Source organism: Daucus carota, chromosome 8, assembly GCF_001625215.2.
Source record: "Daucus carota subsp. sativus chromosome 8, DH1 v3.0, whole genome shotgun sequence".
In the NCBI taxonomy this organism is placed as follows: Eukaryota; Viridiplantae; Streptophyta; class Magnoliopsida; order Apiales; family Apiaceae; genus Daucus; species Daucus carota.
The window spans coordinates 27,832,757-27,856,428 of NC_030388.2; the positions used below are offsets into that span (position 1 = coordinate 27,832,757).

The following is a 23,672-nucleotide window of genomic DNA, read 5'->3' on the forward strand; positions in this document are numbered from 1 at the left end:
ATAAGAGTCTAGTCCTGAATTGATTTTTTTCCAAATATTTTTTTGATGATGCAACAATGGGAATATTAAGATTTATTTATTTCAATGATATTTATTTCACACGTCACAAAATATTAAAAAAAATGAAACATATATTTGATATGAAATTTTAATAATCAATTAATAAATTACTCCTAATTCAAAGAAGCATAAGCATGCCTCCGAATTGTTGGTATATTTTTTTTAAAAAAAATTCTTGATGATTAACCATAAAATGTTAGACTTCGTTTATTTTAACGATGTTATGATATTATGAAGATATCAAAAATGACATGAACACTACATTTCCTTATTTAACAAGTCTGATTTCGAGTTTGATGAACACAACTATAGTCAATAACAAGTCAAGCTCGGGTCGAGTCGACTACGAGTCAAACTCGGCTCAAGTCCATTTCGAGTCGAACACTCTTAATACTCCGCTCAAGTTTCTTAACAAACATAATTTTTTTGTTAAGCTAGATAACAAACCCAGTCAAGACAGCTCTGGCATTAACATATATGGAAGGTTTTCCAACACTGAACATAGATGTTACTATTTAGCTATCCTCAGTCGCCTAATGTTTAGGGATAAAATATACAAGAACTCTCAACATTATAGTTTCCTGAGTAATTGTCAAAAACAAAAAACACAAGGACCGTGTACCCCCAACATATATAGCCCGCTCACTAGTTTCATGCTGGTATCTGGCATGTCAACCAGCACAAACTGAGTTGAGTTATAAATCTGTTTGGGATTTAAACACCAAGAAATCAAGCTAAATATCTAAACAAGTTGGCATTGTCCTTGTCTCTTTCCAGATAATCACGTGTTATTAGATCTTCAATCCTCTTCTTAATTGCTTTGACATCAGGCTGCATAATGACATTTAACAATGTCAATTGGTTGTCACGAGATGAGTGCATATAAACGGTAAATAGTTGTCAATATATACCTTAAACATGCGTCCCAACTGCTCAACACACTCCATAACCAACTGCTGGTATCCCAAAACTTTACGACTTTTCATTATGCGAACAATAGAGGCATCAATGGCATATCGCCTGTCTTTGTCAACATCTTCAATAACCTTTTTCTTCTCATCAACAGGAGGTAAAGGAATCTGCATATCCACAAGGCAAATTACAATCCTGTAAATATCACGGCAAAATCAGATTCCACAACTGAAACAGAGCCCATACCTTGATTCTCCTCATTTTGTCAGTAAACTTTGAGTTGAACTCAAAGTAATCAGTGGGGGAAATTGTTTTGGTGTTTGGCTCTTTAGTAAGAATTTTATACTTTGCACACGAAAGAGAATGAAGCAGGCGAACAACATCATCATCAGACAGATTTAACTGACTCATGATTTCTTGATAACTCAATCTATCAGAAGAATTGAACAGCAGAAGAGCAGATGCCTAAAGGTCAAAAAATATATCAGTATGAGCTTCCAAAATATATCATGAAATTAAAAACTTGTGTCTGCCAGACATGTAACCTGGTAGGTCGTGACAATCAATTCTATGGTTTTGGGTTCAAACTTTCCAAGGACATTACAGGTACCCAGAGAATAAATCCATGTGAGCTTTCTATGTTTCGTTTTCGTCTGATAAAATTCCCTAAATACTTCAACGCACTTGACCTGATTCATAGGTTCCAAAAAGTAAACAATCTCAATAACAAGTTACGGCCATTCCAGAAGAAAGCTTTCACATATTTTCATAAATTGAGATGTAGAATTTTACCATCTCAGCTGGGAGATTGAGATCAAAGGACTTGTAACTAGGCCAAAAGCCAGTAGTCAAAACTGTAACAGTCAAGTCAATGCCAGGATTGACATTAGAATTATTTGCCAGGTATTCTTCGAAGCTGGATTGATTTTCCTTTGCTAAAGTCAAATCTGTGACCTGAAGGGATAAGAGAAAAATTAATCAAGTATCCAAGTACAAGCTAAAATATATCTGTTTACCCCTAGACTATGATAATTACCATGCCCTCCATCTTAGATGTGAATTGACCACCACATTGTTGCTTAAGTTTGGTCAAAATACTTCGCTCATGCTCATCATTAGCACTCTTGTCAAAGAGAAGTCTCCGTGCAAGCTTTTTCCTGTCATTAACCATTATTAGAATGAAAAGACAATAAATTTCTCATATTCAGCAACTACAATTTGAAATATAATTTAATAAGTTTACCTATAAAACTCAGCAAACAAATCTTTATCGCTAATGTAAGCAAGCAGCTTTACTACCTGAAATATCAGATAAAAGATTCAGTAACTATTCAAATTCTTCAAACCCAAAGGACCTCATAGCTTAAAAAAGCAACCTACCTTCTCAAGTGTTTCCTCAATGGCTTCATCACTTAATTTCTCAGTACCACCCTTTTTAAGAATATTATCACAGAAAGTAGCAAGCAGTTCAGCATTAGAGCTTCCGGCAACACCCTTGTTGCAGAAAATTTCGAAAGCCTCCTTCAAAGCCTGAAAACAAAATAACAATATTACAAAAAAGAAAATGGACTTCATAATCCGGTTGAATAAAAAACACTAAAAAAGCACTTGAAAAAAATCTTACCTTGTGGAAGAGAGTATGATTCGCAAAACAGTCATTCACATAGGTAAGGTACTTGTCATGCAATTCTATTATTTTCCTAACAAAAACCTGAAAATTCAATACAGTCAGTGCACATAACAGAAACGTGTCTCAAGTTTGCAAATTGAACTAAAACATATTACAATACCTGCTCTTGTTGACCAACTATATCTCTCTTCTCTGCCTGTATAGAAGTATATCTTGTCAAAAATTTGTGCAAAAGAATATATAATTTCTCATTAAAGAAAGCATAATCAAGTAAAGTCTCTCCTTGCAAAATAAAAAAGGAAAAAAGTAGAGTTTCTCTGTAAGTTGTAAAATTACATCAAATTATGAGCTAAAAAACAACTTAACAAATGACATGTCATATTATCAAGGTGTGGCAAAATGTCGACAATATTCGGATGAAATACCTTTAGAGAAATGCATTACAGTTAAATGCCTGTATTGAGTATTTAAAACTTGGAAACCCACAAATGGTGAAACCATAAATGGAGGAGGCACAAAGTATAGGAATTGCATAGTTTTGCACTTTCTTGTTAATATGATCATAATATGATCTAAATGTACCAGTGCATAGTTGCACTTGTAACATTTCCAGTTTATGTACAGTTATCATTCTACATCTGATAGAACACGGCGAGATCTATAATCCAAGGCATTAATATGTTACTATCCACCACTTTAAAATTATAATGAAAAAAGAATTAAACCTATGCCTGTCTGTTAAAATCTCACAGAAAATAAGATGCAAATATATGTGTGTGTGTGTGTGTGCGTGTGTGTTTGTTTGGTATTTAGTGATATATCCTCTAAAAAAATTAAGCCATAGTCTTGCTACAAGCTAGGTGCTTATGATTTTTACTCTTGACCAGTATCTATTTAGACAAATTTCTCTTGGATGCTATTCAGCTTCTTCATTGCTCTCCCTATATATAGAAAGATCATTTTATCAAGGCTTTCCCTGTTCAGAAGACATAAGAAAAGGCAGCAAAGTCAAGCCACCAGTCAAAGCTTTTAGAGGACGTTGATATAGTTCAGATTGGATTCCAGTGTTCTTTTCCATTAATTCCCAATTTCCCATAGTCATATAGAGTTCTAGAATGCTTGCAGAATCATAACAGATACAGTGAGGTGGGGTCAGGGAAATACATCAATAGTCTAGTAAGATTCACCTATGAAGGATTTACACAAACTACAATTAGACATCTAAAGAAAGAAGTTAATAAAATGAACCTTCTTGTTACTTGCTGCATCTTCCGCTTGTTTTACCAATGTTGTGCCTTCATTTGTAACATGCTGTATCAAGAAACAACAACCAATAATTAGCCTAAGTACCACTATAATAGCCGTTTATGCATGATTGCATGCCTTGTAGAAAACCTGCTTCTAATCAATATAGAATAACTGTTAACATTTACTAACCTGCTTGAAAATATTCGAAACAGGATCTAAGCCTTTAGGTATCTTGGAGAAGAGTCTGTACATCCTAGACAAATCATCCACCTACAAGTTAAAGAAATTTTAGCATATCAAGCTAATCGAATATCATGCACTCCCTTACAAGTTTAATAAATAGGAGTTCAGGGAGTACCTTATCATCCCTAAGCAACGCGTGACAACCAGAATGCTCCTTCTCGAGCAGTTGGGTTGCATATACAGATAACAGCTCGTTTTGAACTTTCTGGAATTGCAAGGATAAAAATAACAGTTGATCAGGACAACAAACATATCACCATAACTTGAGAAATAAACAGATAGAAGATTAAGAAAAATGGTTCGCTCCACCTGAGAGCAATGAGCTACCACAAGTCCATAATAACTCCCATGCTCGAGACATGGGAAATAAGAATATAAAAAACATTTCTGTCCAGTAGCTCTATAAGAACAGATAAGTGAACCACACCTCAAGCAATTTCGGCTCACTACTGAAATGAAGGTAGTGAGAGACCCTGTCTTTCTCTCGTCTCAGACACTCTTCTGCCTGAAGTTGCAAACAATATATTTAGAAAAAGTATATAGTATGAGAGTATATCAACTTTAGAAAAAAGTATGCTTACCTTTAACATATAATCAGGGCAAGAATCTTCTAGGATCCAATTTGAAGCTTTTCGTGAATAGTATTCTGCAGTATCTTTAAGCATGGCTTCTTCAAAGTCACTCTCATATTGATCCATTTGACCCATTCCTATTTCTACATATATATCTAAAACATTCTTCAATAAAGCCCGGTCAATCTGTTCCCCTTCACGCTCTTGATCAATCTGTATAGGACAAATTATCATGTAACCTGAACCTAAACATATAGAGCAATGACCATGTTAGAGAAAAGATAAAAATATACCAGAGATATGACAGCGTCCCTCACTTTCCCTTTCAACTCTTGATAGACCTGAAAAAAACAAGGACCAAGTTTCAGAACTTTTAAGAGCTGTATGACTTCTAATGCAAATTGCTTTATCTTAATGCATCAGAAATCAGATATATAACAATAAAGTATGAAACAGTTTTAAAGAGTGTAAATTAAACAGTTAAAGGAAATAAGAGCTAGAAACAGTAGTTCATAACTACACTTAACACTTACCAGATCCCGGAAACATGTGAGTCCAACTTCATTAAGTCCTGGAAGTGACCTCCTTGCGATGAAGTACCGATCGAGATAGTGAAAGAACCGAGAGAGCCACCTCACCATGACTTTATGGTTTACCCATCTATTAACAAGCTCTCTCAACATAAATTCATCATGTTTCTCTCGCAAAGAAGGCAATACCTGGATCAGAACAAAAAATGTTAAAGTTCGCCATACAAGTTAAATTTAATGGATGCACTAGACTAGATTAGCGTTTAGCCATAATGTCATAACATATGCTCTTAAGCAAAGAGGAAACATGGAAAGTTAAATGTGTAAAGGGATCCAGAAGGACAAATTATTGTGTTGTACAATTGAAGAATTGTAGTGCTGAGAAGGCCAAGGCGACATAAGAGGTCAAAAATTCAGTCCAAGAAACTCTCAGCATAATCAACCTCCATGAAAGAGTAAAGATGCAAAGGGGTTCATTATAAAGTCAGATAACTAATGAGTTATTTACTCATGAAATGGGATACATTTGAAGTTTTCCTACTAATAAGCACTGTTGTCGTTACAAAAAAAAAAAATTATTGGAAGGATACTTAATTATTGTTCTCTTTAATTGTGTTATCATTCTCTCAATCAATTCATAAGATAACGAGCTTTCTGAATTTATGTAATACCCAACTCCATGGATGCAAGTGTAGATTTATAGTAAAAAAGAATTAAAATCTAATTCAATAATTTGCACTACAGACGATGAAGGTTTAGTAGTAAAAGATTTTGTATATTATACAATCACTTGCACCACAGGCTTTCTTCCTCAGATAAATAAAAAAAACTACCAAGGCCTAATAGAACTAACTTCACAAGAAATATAACCTAAGCTTAAGAACACCTTGGGTAGGATAAAGAAAACAAATGTTTATAATCTATACCAACTTAAGATAGTACAGAAAAATATGGTTTCCATTAAACAAGGTGAGATTATTATTAATCACGCCTCTATATAATTTAAGTTGGACATCTAACATGTGTTCAAAACTACTGTCCTTAAGTCCAAAAATTTATACAGAGTTTCACAGAAACTACAATTGCATTACAAATATCCAATACATAAATAGGCTAACTTATGTAGTAACTTACAGTTGAGCTTATGTACTCCTGGAAGGCCTCACGGTATTTGTCATACAGTTGTTGAGAATAATCATGTGGAGGCTTCTGAGTACACATGTTATAGATGGTTCTGTACACATAAGGAAAACCGACATAAATATGGCATTCAATAACAAGTTAACCAAAACAACAAAATAAATTTAATAAAGTATGATTTTCCTTAATAGAGCATAAACATACGTGTAGAGCATCATGTAGTCCTCAGAGCTGAACTGCGGCTCTGGAAGACCTTCTAGGATCCTCTTGAGCTTCGTAATCCCTCTCTGCATAAACTCCCATCCATGGTCCAAATCGACAGTCTTCCGATCATTCATTGTAACCGATTCACAACTCTGAACCTAAAATTTCATTTCCAAAATTCAGTTAACACCAGTCACATTCAATCCCCAAATCTCCAACAATAAACCTTACTTCATTCCGTAACCCCCAAAATCCAAAACCTAAACCCTCACATCTCGATAAACAGAAAACACCAAGCACAATAACATCAATCACCACTAATACACAAACAAACAGAACGCATAATCAATCAACATATTCATCGTGTAAATTAACCCTAAGCACTCAATCGACACTAAATACACACGTATACATACACACAAATACATAATCATATCATACCTATCCACATATTCAACTCAATTAGAAGTACTAAACAATCGCAACGTACAATCAACAATAATCTCGAGAAATACAGTGATTCGAAGCAATTCAATCGCAACAAAATACATAAACGTACTTCAATCCATATATGCAGAGGATTACATATCGAGAGAGATATAGAGAGAGATCTACCTGTGAAGGAGATAACAAAACCCTAGAATCGACCAAGAAGGAGATTGAGAGTCTTTTTATTTTCCAACTCCTATGTGTGTTTTTTTATTTATAATCGTCTATTTATATAACAAAACGTACGCAGAGTATGTATTTATATGTCTTTAAAGTCTCGTCTTATTCTCGAGCAAGTTTCGTATTAAAGTCCCATCATCGACTACTCACTAGTCCACTATTTTCTTACTTACAATTTTACATCCTCAACATTTTACTATTGTCAGGGAAAAAAATATTTCAGTAAACTTTTTTAATAGTATATTATAACCCGTTTGGCAATGGAGCCTTTATTTTTTTTAATTGCATTTTTTATAACTTTTTTGAATATAAATATTAAAAAAATGTTTTGTGCCATATTCAGGAAAAACGTACAGTTTTATGTATCTTTTTTCAGAATTAAGTTTGAAACTCTAGTCCTTCAACACCTATATACTAGCTTATAACTCTGGTCGCGCACTAGAGATTGCAATATGTTTTTTTTTTTTTTTTGAGAATGAGAATTTTATTAAAACTCCAAAACCTCCGACAATAATGTCTCCAACAAACAAGATGGAGGAGACGAGAATAGAATAAAACAGTTAAGCTCACAAGGAATTCTAGCCAGATTATGCGCTACCTTGTTCGCCTGTTTTTTAACATGACTAACTGAGATCCTAGTAGAACTTCTGATCTCTTCCTGACATTGTTGCACTAGGTCACCACTCTCCAGAATATTATCATGGCCATTGTTGATAGCTTGAACACTTAATAACGAGTCGCTTTCCACAATCACAGGGCTCTCTGCAACATCTCGAGACCACACCATGGCTTCCCATATACCTGTTAACTCAGCTTCCAGGACTGTAACAGCCCCTGAAAATCGCATAGTTTTGCCTGCAATAAAATGGCCTTGGCTGTTTCTGAGGACCATACCTACAGCAAAAGAGTTCTGTCCCGCTACAACTGATGCATCTACATTTAATTTGAGGTGATCCTCCTGTGGAGGTCTCCATTTGTGATCAGCTGAATTTCCATGCTCTCCATACACCTGCACTGAACCAGACTTTTTATTTGCTAGTTGCCACTCTTCCACTTGTTTCCTGCTCCACTGAATCCCAAAGGCTGCTGACATAAACCTATTTTCAAAGACTCTTTTATTTCTCACAAACCAGATACCCCATAACACAGTGGCGATTCTTATCATAACATCATCTGGTGCTTTTGTCAACATATTGAGAAGCCACTCATGAGCATATTCTTCCTCTCTGTCATTGTAGTTGAGATTGACTTCATTCCAACAATCCTGAGCAAACTGGCAATCGAGGAATAGATGATTCACATGCTCTATATCTCCCACACACAGAGAACAACCAACCGGGACTAGAACACCTCTACCTCTTAGCAGATTTCTAACTGGCAACGAATTACGACAGAACCTCCACATGAAAACCTTGATTTTATGAGGGATCTCCAGTCTCCAGATTTTACTCCAGCCATTCGATGGATAAATTCCTTCATTTGTAGTGTGACTTTTACACCATTCAAAGTAACCCGATTTCACCGTGTACCGTCCATTAGAAGTATGGACCCAGGCAATCCTGTCTCGAGTACACCCTTGCGGAATACGGGTATTTATTATGGCATCTGCATCATCACTATTAAAATGAAGTCTTACTTTGTTTTCATCCCAAACTTTGACATTCTGTTGGAAAAAATCACTCACTGTCATCCGCTCTATTTGGCTATTAACCTCTGTGTTATCAACACAATAGTTGTCTTTTGCTCTCAACCATCTGTCTTTAGCAATATTAATCGATTTTCCATCACCAAGAACCCATCTCAGGCCTGTTTTCATCACCTCCTTTGCTTGCCATATGCCTGACCACGTGAAACTGGCACCTCCACTTCTAGCAGCATGAAGAAAATGACAGGTGGGAAAGTATCTTGCCTTCAGCACGCGAGAAACTAGAGTATTTGGTCTGTTCACTAAATTCCAACATTGTTTGCCTAATAGAGCAAGGTTAAACCCATGAATATCCCGAAATCCCAAACCTCCGCTCTTCTTTGACATGCACATTCTGCTCCAAGCCATCCAACGAATTCCTTTATTAGTAGAAGATTTAGTCTGCCACCAAAAAGCATTCATGATTCTTTCAATTTCTTGGCACAGCGTCTTAGGGATCAAGAAGCATGACATGGCATATGAAGGGATCGCCTGCACTACATTTTTTAACATTATCAGCTTCCCAGCCTTTGATAACAGACTTGAACTCCATCCCTGAATCTTTTGAATGACTCTGTCTTTCAAATATCTGAAAACCATTTTTTTCGAGCGTCCTATCAACGAAGGCAGCCCCAAGTACTTACTGTCTCCTATATCCTTATGCACTCCAAGCTCTTGTTTTATTTCTCTCTGCTTATCCGTCCTGACATTAGAACTAAAAAATATCGCAGATTTTTGATAATATACTGCCTGTCCTGACACACTTTCATACGCATTCAGCAGATTCTTTACTGTTCTTGCTTCTGTATCATTAGCTTTGAAGAATAAAAAGCTATCGTCTGCAAATAATAAATGAGTAACCGCGGGAGCTGAGCTGCAAATACGACACCCTTTTATTTGATTTGATTCAGCAGCTACTTTTAGAGCTTGTGATAGACCTTCAACACACAACAAGAACAAATAGGGAGATAGAGGATCTCCCTGGCGGAGCCCTCTAGTTGGAACAATGGGACCTATTATAGATCCTTGGAAAGAAATAGAATAAGAAACCGTCGTCACACAAAGCATCACCCATTTAATCCAAGTTTCCGAGAAACCCATCCCTACCATTCGATTCTTCAAATACTCCCAATTTACACGATTATAGGCTTTACTAATGTTAAGCTTTAAGGCCACTTCTCCCTCCTGACCACTTTGCTTTCTTTTCATGTAGTGAAGAATCTCAAAAGCTACCAACACATTATCTGTTATATTTCGGCCGGGGACAAAAGCAGATTGCTCCTCAGAAATAATACCAGGAAGAATTTTTTGAAGCCTATTGGCCAAGACTTTAGCTAAGATCTTATAAAGAACATTACACAAAGCTATTGGCCGAAGATCTTTGGGATCATCTACATTGTCTTTTTTAGGAATAAGTACCAGTGTAGTGTCATTTACCTCAGCAGGAAGCGCAACGTCCACTAGCCATTGTTTACAACAATTAAACACCTCTAAACCAATCAGATCCCAGAAGTGCTGAAAGAAGGCTGGATTCAAGCCATCCGGACCACTCGCTTTATCTGGGTGCATGCTTTTAACAGCTTGAGTAAATTCTGTAAACGTCAGCTCTGCAGTTAACTGATCATTTTGGGAGCTCGAGATAATAAACTCAGAATTCTGCTCTGGTGGGTTACTAATGCAATCAGCCTCCTTGAACACTTGACTGAAATAGTCCTTTAACAAACTGCACATTCCTTCATGGGAAGTAATTAGAATTCCTTCTGCATTTTTAAGGCCAGATAGGTGATTCAATTTCTTTCTACTCGATGCCGCTGCGTGGAAGTACTTCGAGTTTGTATCCCCCTCTTTAAGCCAGAAGGTCTTAGCTATTTGCTGCCAGTAAGCCTCTTCATGAATTAGCAAATCATTTAATCTGTCCTTTTCATCAAAGTACATCTGGATCCCGTCATCATCCTCCCGGCTTTTTAACGTATCAATAATCTCCTTCTGCTTAATGACTTTCTCTCTAAATTTATTAAAGAACTCTCTCCCCCACTTCGCCATATATTTTGATACTGATAAGAGTTTAGAAAGAAGATGCATTGCAGGAAGATGCTGCCAGAATTTAGACACTTCCTCATGAAAATTACTTTCTTTCAGCCAGGTATTTTCAAACCTAAACCTGAACTGCTTCTTTGGGATAGCCGTGTTCATCAGCTCCAACTTTATAGGCTCATGGTCTGAAACTATAGCATGAAAGACAGATAAAGTGCATAAAGGAAATTTTCTCCACCACAAGTTGTTTGCAAAACACCTGTCTAATCTTTCGCGCACCCAGTTTGTCGTTCCTTTGCTCTTCTCCCACGTGAAATCACCACCTTTCAGGTCTAACTCTATTAAAGAACTGTCTTCGACTGCACTTCTAAAACCATCCAGCAATCTCTGAGGATGCTTGTGCTTGCCTTTCTTATCACTAGCATAAATCATGTCGTTAAAGTCCCCAAAAATACACCAAGGTAATTGAGATACTGATGCTAGAGATCGTAAAAGCTCCCATGAATCTTGCCTTCTTTCTCTCTCAGGAAAACCATAAAACCAAGTGAGCCGCCAGTCTCCTCCATTTTGCTCCTTTATTACTACATCAATATGATTATTAGACGAATCAAAAACATTGCAAACTAAATTATGTTTCCAGAACAAAGCTAAGCCACCACCTCTACCTTGCTTGTCTACTGCAAAAAAATTAGCATAGCCCAGTTTCGAAGCTAGGGCCGAAATTTTATTACTATCTGCAAGTGTCTCAGATAAACACAAAAGATCGGGCTTGTGAGATTTAATCATCTCTTTTAGAACTCGAACTGTACAAGATGAGCCCACACCTCGACAGTTCCACCCTAAAGCATTCATAATTGATGGCTGGCTTGCCTTGCAAGCTCAGCCGGAACAATTTGGTTAGCAACTGGTAAATCCTCATTGGAAATATCAGCTCCTGTTTTGTTTTGCACTGTCTGAAACGCAATCGAACGTTGACCCAAGTCTATCTCCATGTGGCCCACTTCATTAGTTATTCCCCTCCTTCTTTTTCGGTCTTCAAGCTGGATATCCTCACTGACTTCCTCATTCAGCTCATACAGAATATTTGACGTTGTTGAATATCCCTTTAAATTAGCACCATGTATATCCCATAATTTGTTATTCTCATCATGGGGATTTGTTTCAACTGTCGCCCGGAAATCACTCCTTGGACTTATCTCCTTTCCACTTTTTGAAAAAATTTCCCCCGCAAATTTCTCTCGCCCAATCCTGGCCTCCCACGTGTCATCACCTTCTTCCCTTAGCCATTTACTCTGCGACTGTCCTGCCACCCTGCGCGGCGGTGCTCGGAGCCAGCTCCCCCACTCTTTTGTTACACCCTCATCTCCCCTGTTCAGTGGACTCCTACAAAATCTATCTGTGTGACTGACCAAGCCGCAAACAAAGCAAAATTCTCCCAGTCGCTCGTACTTGCACACCACAGTAAATTCTTGCCCATCTTTCTTCACTATTTTCTTCTTCCTCTTGATTGGTTTCCTGACATCCAGCCGAATTCGAATCCTCATGCACTCACGCCATATGGACGTACTGTTTTTAACATCATACTCCAAGAATTCCCCAAAAAAATTCCCCAATTGCTTACCCACCGTTTCCAACATGTATCCAACCGGGAGGTTGTAAAGCTGAATCCACATATTCAAAAAGCATGGTTGAACACTCGCTGGGTTTTGACCTACCCCCACAGTTTCTAATGCCACCATTGCATTATCAAAAGACCATGGTCCTCCTTTTAGAACCCATTGCATATCTTCCTTCCTGTTATTCGGGAGATTGCAATATGTTATTTTATTATCTATATTTAGTATCTAATGTTATTGTGAAAATAAAATTATGTTAGGATCATATGTGATTATTAATTAAAATAGATTTTTGAAAATTAATAAACTTATTCGGGTTAATATATTTATATCGAGTGTGTCAGATAAATTTTTAATTTAATGTGTTGAATAAGTTCATAATAATCAAGTCGATGAAAAAAATAATTAAAAATTGACCCGGATTGATGTATTCCAATGAGAATATTTAAGTATATTTTAATTGGGATAAATAGACTCATTATAAAATGTTAGAAATTAAGTATATTTGTAGACTCAAATACCAACCGACCAAATTTTTAATATTTCAGTTTTAATAACATAATAATATAGATATGTGATGTTATATTTAAGCAAAAAAAAACTTTGTACATATGATTTAAATTTATAGGGGTAGTTGCTTGTCAGAGAAATGTTTTTTTTTTCAAGGGTTGCTAGGAAAATGTTAAGTAATCTATTGATATCGCGATCAGGATTATAATATTTATTTTAATATGTTGAGCGCTTTTCAACCATTGGATGAGGACTCGTCTAGCATTTTTTAACTGCTGGACGGGATCATTTTATATGTCCAGCGGCTAAGAAGCATTACGCTGGACATATTAAAATTTGTATAATTCTGACATCCAACGGCTAGAGCCTAAAAATCAGCAGACTGCTTAACACGTCCCTCGTAACTGACTGTAGAGATCGTGACCCAATTTATAACATTTGAATTTAAATAATAAAAACATATTTTACATATGTAAAATTATAACATGCATGAAATATCTTGAAAATTAATATTATTTTTGGTATAAATGCAATTATCTTTTTTACTATATATTATGTTTCAAATGTCTAGACGTGTGAGTCCGCGTATATATGCACACACATCGGCTTACCGTGGCATTTATCGGTCATCTTTATTTTCTTAAGATATATGTATAAATTAATAACTTTATATAATTTTAATAAATCCAATATCAGTAATAATTTGTTATTTTTTATTAAATTAAAATATAATTAAATAATACATATGTGTGTATATTCATGGGGCGTTTGAATCGTGAGCGAGTAGAATGAAAATCATGAATGGGAATGAAGAGTATGTGAATGACGGTATGAGAATGGGTGGTCCTCATTTCATATCACATGATTGTTAATTTAAACACATTTCATATCACATGATTATTAATCTAAACACCAGTACATGAGTTTGAGGTTTCAATTTTCGTTAATCGGACCCATTGATCATGAATCAGACGCCTCCATAATTTTAATATGTTGTCTATAAGATTCAGAGCTTATTTATCAGTAATTTATATGAATACTATTAATATAAATATTTTAATATGTCGTTGATAGCATTTGAACCTCAGACCTCTAGTAGCATCGTAGATAATAAGATACAAAAACAAATAATCAATCTCACGATTCCAATCATTTGTGATTGTCAGGAAATGGAGCTGTTTGCAGCAATTTTTGCAGAGCTTAGCATTTCAGGAGCAGGTCTTATAGCCCGTGATCATGATGGGGAATTCATATCAGCTAAATCAAAAACTATCCTGGAGGTTTTAAAACCAGTGTTGGCAGAGGCTATTGCAGTAAAAGAAACTCTAAGTTGGGCTAAAGAAATGGAGTCACAACCAATCATAGTAGAAACAGATTGTTTGGTGGTTGTCCAGCTCATCAGAAGGAGTCACAGCCAATCACAGTAGAAACAGATTGTTTGGTGGTTGTCCAGCTCATCAGAAGTACATCACCTATACGATCTCGCTTGGGGCAGGTAATTGAAGATTGCAGAGATTTAATTCGATCAAACAACAACTTCAGGTTGTATTTTGTTAAACGATCCGCGAATATGTCGGCACATGAATTAGCTCAAGTGTCACATATGTATCCCGATCGTAATTTCAACTGGCATTCTATTCCGGCCAGTGTTAAGCTTTGTATTCAGAATGATTTAATGATCTAATAATACATGCATTCTTAAAAAAAAAGGTGGTCTAACAGTTCTAATGTATTGTATCGGATAACAAACCAACTACCAACATTTCACATTTCAGTATTTTTTATTCTAAATACTTCATCTCTTAAAAAACTTCAAAACCTAAAATTTTCATTCTAAATTTTATTATAGTACTTGATAATTTTAAAAATTATATTCTGACAGCTAAGCATAATCATGCGCTCAATAAATATAAAATCTTAAATTTGATTCGATCAACTGCAATAAACCTAATCCAACCCTAATATATATTGTACAACTAAAATTTATTGTGCATGATTGTTATTTACGTATAATGCAACAAAACTCCGATGTATATATAACTAGGGTGCATATACTATAACTGCACACTATTATTAATATCGTTTACTATAATAGAATCGGGTTTCTCCTGTACTAGATAAATATACATCAAAGTGTCTTTCGATAACAAAACGTTCTATATACTCGTATTATATAACACACCATCTAATAAACAAAAAATGTATGAAAATGAAATCCGTTTAGATTGTGAAAATGATCAATATTGAAATTATAGAAATAATCAGAAGCCACGACTAAAATCTAAAAAAAAAACTGATGCAATGATGTTTTAAGACGTAGGGTCATCCAAATAGCTATAATAATGATATATTTCATAAATACGATATAGAGAATTCTCTAGAAACAAAAATATGCTACAATTTTATTAAAACTTCCACAACAATGTTTGGTTTACCAAAAACAAATTAGATGATATAATGCTGTAGCATCAAAGTTATATATTCCAATGATAACTCTATTGTCGTGTAATAGGAACTGTACTTTTCTCTAAAACTAGACCTGTTTATTTTGTTAAGAGGTCATCAATGGCCAACTCATTTTTCATTCTCATCTTAGCATGTAATTTTTTTTTTACACTTTTACATATCTTTCTTATAATGCTAAAGCCCAGCATGGCAGACATATATACTAGTAATGATATATCTCATAAATACGGTAATATTTTCTAAATATGTATAAAGTTTAAACCGAAAATACATTTCTTTGATATTTACACCTATAAAATCTCGACCACAACTATCATTTTATTCTAATGGCCTCGAAGTAGTAGTCCTAAATTTAAGTATAATATTGGTTCTAATTTGAACATAATCTTTTATTGAAATATATAGTAGCTCGTTCGGAAACTTGGATTTCATTTGAAATTATGGATTTGATCAAATAACTTGTTTGAGAATTTGGATTTGAAATTCATTTGAATTTTCGGCATTTAAATATTAGCATAAACCTGATAATTTGAAATGACAAATCAAATCCTGTCATTTAAAATCCATCATTCGAAATGAAATGCAAGTTTCCAAACGCCCTCTAGTGGAAGTTCAACATTGCTCAATCCTTGTTTATATTGTACTCTTATCATTTAATTTAGTTTATTGTGAAGTTTCAAGTTAATGATTCTGGACACAGAAGAGAACTTTGTACCAATCAATTCATATACAAATATTGCTGTCAATACATGAAAATGAAATATTGACAGAGACTGTACAAATCATGCTCATCAACAAGGTGATCCTCCAATATCTATATCAAATTGGCCCCATAAAATGTGGAACCAGGTTGAAGAATATCCTATTGTCAGCATCAATATACTAATATACATATATAATATATAGATAGACATGTAATGTGGACTACTAACAAATTAATATTGTATATTTAATATAAGAAGAAACTGTACAATGACTTTGTACCTTCAGATTTTTTGTGTCTGTGGACTAGGGGTCTATCATATCTCCAAACAGCAAGTAAGGAAACACTTAACTAGAGCATTTTGAGTGCAATCTGCAATCAAACATGCAATATTCCCAGCTTGCAGTTTCATGTAATTATCAGCATCAGGAGAACACTTTCAAAACACAGATCTTTGATATATCATAGACATTTGAAAAAATTTAAAGATATCGACACCTGTGTTATTCTGATAAATTTATCATGTTTTCCGAATAACTTGAGATTTTATGAGAATTCTCTCTTATTTCAGAAACCAAACTGATAAACCAGAAATGTCATGTAACAAGCACAAGCCACATAAAATTCATGAATTCATATGAAACCATAAACCTGAAATCTTTCTGAAACCACACACAAAAAAATCCGATTTTAAACTAATGTCCTGGATTTAAAATAAAATTCAACCTGTATCGATCCCTTCCTTCGACGATCCAGCCTATTCTTGATTGGCTCTCCCCCCTTCAGATTGCCTATACTTCTCCAGATACCTCTTCATTGTTCCTGCATAGTTGTCAAAACCAAGCGTCTGCATCGCCCCACAGATATCGTCCCCACTCAAGATCTTCCGCTTCTCCCTGCGACACCTCTCTGACGCCTCCTCTGTCACAAAGCATATGAACTCGGACACGCACTCCTGCATTGTTTCTTTGCTTTCTTTGGAGACTTTTGCATTGGCTGGCAGATTCTGCTTCATGATCCGCCCAACGTTTGCGATTGGCAGCAGAAGGTCTTGTTCAGGGACGGATTGATCGTTGTTCGAGGCGCTATCACCAGAATTGTCAGCCATGTCTCAGGGGAAAAATTGGAATACTGATACTCAGGCTGCAGAAATGTGTCACTGTTATGCACTTGTTTATCTTTATATAATTTATGTGAATGTTGGATATTTGAAATGGTATCAAGTGTTGGAATATTATATTTGATTTAATAATATTTGGAGGATTTAAGATTCCGAATTTAGGAATCTTTTATTTTATTAGCTGGGTCCCATAAAAAATAAAATGTGCCAAGCAGAGTGGAGGGATCAAGAGTGGCAGCCTGGAAGGTGACCATATACAGGTAAAGCTTACCGTTAAGTTTTATATCTATGCATGTCATTTCTTTTCATTTGATTTACTATGATATTCCCTCCGTCCCTTTTTACATGTCCGTTTTGCATTTCGAGGAGTCAAATTGACCAATTTTTGACTAAAAATTGCAAATTATTGGCTTATTATTTTTAAAATCTGAAGGTTACATATTAAAATACACTAAATATACTTTTTATTGATATAATTTTTATTATTTTTCTCAATTATCTGATACATGTAAAGTTCAGTCAAAATAAAGTCAATTTGACTGGTCAAAAGTCAAAATGAACATGTAAAAGAAGACGGAAGGAGTATTTCGTAGTAGATGTTCCATGGAATATAAGATCATGTATATATTCTGGAGATATCAATTATATTTATAGTATATTTCGTATTAGATATTTCATGGAGTTTAATATCATGTATTGTAGAGATTGATTTCGAGTCTTTAAGATTTACTGCGATGCTTCAAAATCTCATCTCATGAATTTAGGTGAGATTTTAATTATCGAACAATCTCATAAAATACATCATTTCATGAAGCACAAAAGCATTTGAATACCATTATATTTTAAATGGATTTTATATAATCTAAATTGAATACCATCCGATTAAGTATGATTTAAAATCATGATCGAATACTACCAGATTTTACGGTATAATTTAAAATCCTAATTGAATATTCTAAGATTTTGTAGCATTGTTTAAAATCCTGAATACCCGCTGATTTCATAAATGAAAAAAATCTTTTAAAATCTCAATTGAATATACCCCTCAATTGAATGCCACCAGATTCTGTTGTATAATTTAAAATAGTAATTAAATACCTTAAGATTTTGATACAGATTTGAAAATCCAAATTGAAAATATTAATTAAATACCTTAAGATTTTGATACAGATTTGAAAATCCAAATTGAAAACACCAGAATTTCATAATTTTTATTAAAAAAAATCTCAATTGAATGCACTATATTACTTGATAATATTTTTTGTTTGCTTGCCAAACACTGAACAAATTCAAGAAATCATAGGTTTTTTTTTAGAACCTAAATTTTGTATGTATAAACATATCCAATCACAACAAAAATCAAATTTAGAGTACAAATTACAAACTCGTGTAAAATAAAATAGGTGACACTCCCTCTGTTTTGAAATATAAGTCGTTTGACTTTTTGACATACATTTCTAAGTCCTTTGACCGCTTAGTTAAAATTATTATTTTTAAAATTTTCTTTTTCTGAATTAAAATATATGATTAATATTATAACTCAGAAAAAGAAAATTTTAAAAATGATAATTTTAACTAAGCAGTCAAACAACTTAAAGTGTGTGCCAAAAAATCAAGCGACTTATATTTCAGAACGGAGGGAGTATTATTTAGAGAGATTTAATGTTATGATGACATGCGGGTCTAAAGTGTGTTGATGTCATGGACTCATGGTGATATTATGCTCATACAGAGAGTGTCACAATGATATATTATGATGATGATGTCATTTCGGGGTGGCTCGGAGTTCCAGTACGACTTAAGATAGTTTCCGGGAGTATGGTAAAATATTTGGAAGCGGAGACGATGATTTAAAGTCTATGTATAAACATTAGTCATTACAAACTGCATGTGGGATGTGAATTTTAAAATACATAAAAAAAATATTTTGATAGAAGAGCACATATATGGAAACAGTAGCTTTCTGTCTTTTTTGTGAAACTTGTGCGTCAACTCCAAAAATTTTGATTAAAAAATACGGCAAAGCATATCGGAGAAAAAAACAAGCTTGTGTCTATCCATGAAACTTGACTTCATGCAAGTTTTGTCCTCTTGACCAAAATGCTGGATAAATGAAATGAAGTCATGTAAAAAATAGTGGAGTTAAATATTATAAGTGGTTTGATCTAGCTATATTCAAATTTTAATATCAATTAAGATTCCATGAGGATGGGATCTTTAAGATTCCATCACAAGTCAAGCTAATTTGCTAAGTGAAGTTGGTGTCTCTGAGGATGAGTTGTCTTTTTCATACTTTACCCAACTCTTCATTATACTCAACACTCGGACATCAATATGGACACTATGCTACTTATATTAAACTATAATTATATTAAAAATTTCAAAATATTACCGAGCCCAACATTCGAAAGCCCATCTTTGGGTTGAGAGTGGATCACGAGCGATCATTTTTCGGGACTCTAATATCATGTTAAGTGATCAATTCTCCTAAAATCTCGAGCTATTGGGATGAGTGCTTACCAGTATCTCATTATATTAAGTGACAAATGTCACGACACTGGCAGGTGCGCGCCCATTACAACTGAGAAGACCACCCTTGCAGAGTTCAGACCAACCCTCTGTATGCAGAATCTGATAAAGGGTATCGACCATTTTGTGCAGACTTGAGGCTCAAGACGCTGCGCGCAACGCTCTATTCAAGTAACAACCTGTGATCTCTTCTTGATCACATCTAGTGCATGGAAAACAGCTTTAGCACATGTACCTGGAGCTCGCAAAACATAGCATGGCAGCTTGGTGCGCATTAGAAGATCTTGAACTATTTTAAGCCTCGAAATTAATATCTTGTTTTAGTCTTGAACAAATTAAATTAAAACATAATCTATATGAGAAGATATTTATTTAGTCTCTTTTCTTATTTAAAGGCAAATATTTAAAGCTAATAAGTCGCAGCCACAAAAGAAATAGAATCCCCCTAAAGTGGACAACCATGCATTCTAATACACACCATTTGCCCCTTCTCTTTCTTGTTTATTTGGATCTTCAGAACATTGAAAAAATGTATACCAAAACGCTTATATTGTTCTTGACAAAGGGGTAGCAACATAAAGCCAGGGATCTCATCTGGCCCTGGCATTCATCGACGAAGAGGAGGCAGAGGAGGGCAACAAAGCTGCGCCTGGCAAGCGTAGGGAACCATGGGAGACGTAGACCTCACGATAGAAGATTTTAACAGAACCATTGTATGTTTTGCTGAAACAATATATAGGACTAATGGAGTCTGGGAAGGACCCAACCCCCTGGCTCCGATTCTTCCCATCTTCATTTTTCAGTTACCTATCACCATTTTGGCCACCCGCATTGTCCTCCTTTTGTTGAAACCCTTCAACATGCCTCCCTTCATTGGAGAACTTATTGTAAGTTTCGTCGTTTATTTATTGAGTAATGCTACATGTCTTAAGATATTTACAGAAAGTACATTGAAAGATTTCTAATTTGGCTGGAAAATGCAGGGTGGTATACTACTTGGACCAACTTTCTTTGGAAAAATAGCACCATCAACCTACAAATGGTTCTTTCCTGCATATGGTTTCACTATTTTGGAGCCAATGGCACACTTTGCTCTTGTTTACTATGCATTCCTCGTGGGCTTGACCCTCGACACCCAAACAATAAAAAGAACCGGAACAAAGGCCATGGGAATGGCAATCACAGGAGCTGTAATCCCTTGTTTAATTGGCTGTCTCTTGTTCTTTGTCATTGTTAGTGAAAAAACAAATTACGCTGGCTGCATTTTCTGGGGATTTGCGCTTACTGTCTCCAGCTACTCAGCGCTTGGGAGCATTCTTGAAGATCAATCACTGGTTCAGACAGACGTTGGCAAATTGGCCTTGTCTGCGGCTCAAGTTGGAGAAGCCATTTCCTGGGGACTTCTTGCTGTAGGACTAGCTGTAGCAAACAGCGAAACTTATTGTTTCTTAGCCATTATGTTGACAGTTGTGTTTGCACTTATTTGTGCTCGTGGTGTTCGGCCAGCTCTGTCTTGGATAATCAAAAAGACTGGCGATGGCCAAGGGTACAGTGAGTTCTACATCTGCTTTATTCTAAGTGGAGTTGCTATATGTGGAGTTATCACTGATGCCATTGGCACACACCCGATGCTCGGGGCGTTTATCTTTGGACTAATCATGCCTAATGAAGTGCTTCAGACTACTCTGGTGGAGAGGCTAGAAGACTTTGTGATGGGTATTTTTATGCCAGCATTCTTTGCAGTTTGTGGCATTAGGACTAATTTAGATTCTTTGAGCTTTAACAACACTTCTTTGGTAGTTGTTCTGGGGATAATCATTGTTCTCTCTGGATCAAAAGTCATTAGCGCCTTGCTTTCCTCTTTCGTTACTAACATGACAGCTAAAGAAGCAGCTACCATTGGAGTACTTACCAGCACCAAAAGCATCCTGGCTCTGATCATTCTTGAAGTTGCACAGGAGCACGGGGTACGTACACAAAATTCCTACATTCTTCGCGTTTTATACCATACTTCTTTGCTAAAATTAAGTGCTTGTGTGTTTTTAATTTCAGATTCTGACCACTCAAGAATATACGATCATGATAGTTTCAGTTGTTGTAATGACAATGCTTGTGCCACCAATCATATTACATTACCATCCTAACATTGATAATATGCCTTATACACGAAAGACAATCGAGAAGGCAAAATCAGTGGAGGAGCTGAGAGTACTTGCCTGTGTTCATAAATTCAACAATGTTCCATCTATTATCAGTGTGCTTGAAGCTGCTAATGCGACCCAACAATCTCCAATCAAAGTCTACGCACTCCAACTCGTAGAACTGATTGGCAGAGCCTCAGCAATGCTGGTTGTTCATAACAGTCGTAAAATCAGCTCCAAAAATCCAACTAAAGAAGAAGCTCAGACTGATGATATTATAAGTGCTTTTGACAATTATGAGCTCCGCTGTGATGGTGTCAATGTCCAGGCACTTACCTCTAGGTGCCCGTATTCCACCATGGACGAAGATATCTGCAACATTGCCAGAGACAAGCGAGCCGCTTTCATCATTCTCCCATTCCACAGACAACAAAACTTAGATGGAGAAATGGAAGACATTAACCCTGCAATCAGAACTGTGAATGAGAATGTCTTAGCTCATGCTCCTTGCTCCGTAGGTGTGCTCATAGACCGTCGAATGGCTGGCACTAGCATGTTCCCTAACCGCGTTGCTGTGCTATTTCTTGGCGGGCCTGATGACAGAGAAGCCTTGGCCTATGCCTGGAAAATGTCAGAGCATCAAAACGTCAGACTAACCGTTATTAGATTCCTACCTGGAAAAGACGCGCTGCAGGTGGATCCTACTGAATTCATGACAACAGCAGCAGGCACAATAACAGTCCCAATCGATGCTGAAAACGAGAAACATCTAGACGATCAATTCATAGCCAAATTCAGGATGAGCATAACACATGACAGTTCAGTAGTATACCAACAAGTAATGCTGAACGACGAAGAAGAAACCGTGAGAGCCATCAAGAAAATGGAAAAGGATTTTGATCTCTTCATAGTAGGCCGAGGGCGTGGCATGGCATCGCCACTCACAGCCGGGCTAGCTGACTGGTGTGACTGCCCTGAGCTCGGTCCTATAGGAGACCTTTTCGCGACCTCTGAGTTCTCATCGTCATTTTCAGTACTGGTGATGCAACAATACACAAGATCAGAGGGGAGTGAGCACGAGACAGAATCGTATGCTGAATCTTCAGAAGCGGAGAATGAATTGAACTGGAGACCATCCAATGCAAGCAATGATTACGGATCATTCGGACAGAGAGATACAGAGTTTGGTCATTTATCATTTAACCACAGAAGAGACCATAGCCTTGGCATGATGAGATGAAACAATTTAGTGAGTTAGATCGGAATTTTGCTTCACTAACTTCCCTTTGTCCTCATCAATATGAGATGGTATCACCAAACATTATGTTGTATTTCTTAAACATGCCGCGGAATGAGAACAAAATATCAGGCACAATTTTTTCATGTCATGCAATCAAGTTATTTTCAATTGACATCTCTTCTCTCCCAATCTGTTCGTGTCAATTGTTTCCTCCGAATCATAAAAGAAAATGTATGCATAACAGAATGTTTTGAGAAAAATACAAGATCGCGTCCAAAACCAACTCCTGCCGGGAATTTGAAGGAAATTACAAAGAAAATGTATGCATAACAGAATGTTTTGAGATAAATACTAGATCGCGTCCAAAACCAACTCCTGCCGGGAATTTGAAGGAAATTACAACGCTAAACTTAACCTCATT

General features: G+C 35.8%; 3 protein-coding genes across 3 annotated transcripts; 1 reads left to right on the plus strand and 2 right to left on the minus strand.

Moving 5' to 3' along the window:
* Positions 1-499: 499 nt before the first annotated feature.
* Positions 500-7,299, minus strand: LOC108199610 (cullin-1). Its single transcript, XM_064082879.1, has 20 exons — positions 7,155-7,299; positions 6,540-6,697; positions 6,330-6,429; positions 5,199-5,384; positions 4,959-5,006; positions 4,675-4,878; positions 4,521-4,598; positions 4,209-4,298; positions 4,040-4,120; positions 3,851-3,913; positions 2,763-2,798; positions 2,597-2,683; positions 2,349-2,502; positions 2,216-2,267; positions 2,009-2,129; positions 1,765-1,926; positions 1,518-1,661; positions 1,219-1,437; positions 972-1,139; positions 500-891 (listed from the first exon to the last, which is right to left on the minus strand). The coding sequence occupies exons 2-20, from the start codon at positions 6,671-6,673 to the stop codon at positions 790-792; spliced, it is 2,229 nt and encodes a 742-aa protein (XP_063938949.1). The 5' UTR covers positions 6,674-6,697; positions 7,155-7,299; the 3' UTR covers positions 500-789.
* A 9,679-nt stretch (positions 7,300-16,978) lies between these two features.
* On the minus strand, positions 16,979-17,329 carry LOC108198474 (nuclear transcription factor Y subunit B-5). The gene has a single exon (XM_017366228.1). It carries the CDS (start codon positions 17,327-17,329, stop codon positions 16,979-16,981), a length of 351 nt encoding a protein of 116 aa, XP_017221717.1.
* Positions 17,330-20,383: 3,054 nt separating this feature from the next.
* On the plus strand, positions 20,384-23,394 carry LOC108198971 (cation/H(+) antiporter 15). The gene is made up of 3 exons (XM_017366744.2): positions 20,384-20,757; positions 20,854-21,837; positions 21,923-23,394. Exons 1-3 carry the CDS (start codon positions 20,539-20,541, stop codon positions 23,249-23,251), a joined length of 2,532 nt encoding a protein of 843 aa, XP_017222233.1. The 5' UTR covers positions 20,384-20,538; the 3' UTR covers positions 23,252-23,394.
* The last annotated feature ends 278 nt before the right edge of the window (positions 23,395-23,672 follow it).

Coding starts and splice junctions, on each gene's coding strand:
- LOC108199610 (XM_064082879.1), bottom strand. CDS start 6,673: ATGAATGATCGGAAGACTGTCGATTTGGACCATGGATGGGAGTTTATG. Junction 4,121..4,208: donor CGTTGCTTAGGGATGATAAG/GTACTCCCTGAA, acceptor TTTAACTTGTAG/GTGGATGATTTGTCTAGGAT. Junction 2,268..2,348: donor GGAAACACTTGAGAAGGTAG/GTTGCTTTTTTA, acceptor TATTTCAGGTAG/TAAAGCTGCTTGCTTACATT.
- LOC108198474 (XM_017366228.1), bottom strand. CDS start 17,329: ATGGCTGACAATTCTGGTGATAGCGCCTCGAACAACGATCAATCCGTC.
- LOC108198971 (XM_017366744.2), top strand. CDS start 20,539: ATGGGAGACGTAGACCTCACGATAGAAGATTTTAACAGAACCATTGTA. Junction 20,758..20,853: donor CCTTCATTGGAGAACTTATT/GTAAGTTTCGTC, acceptor TGGAAAATGCAG/GGTGGTATACTACTTGGACC. Junction 21,838..21,922: donor AAGTTGCACAGGAGCACGGG/GTACGTACACAA, acceptor TTTTAATTTCAG/ATTCTGACCACTCAAGAATA.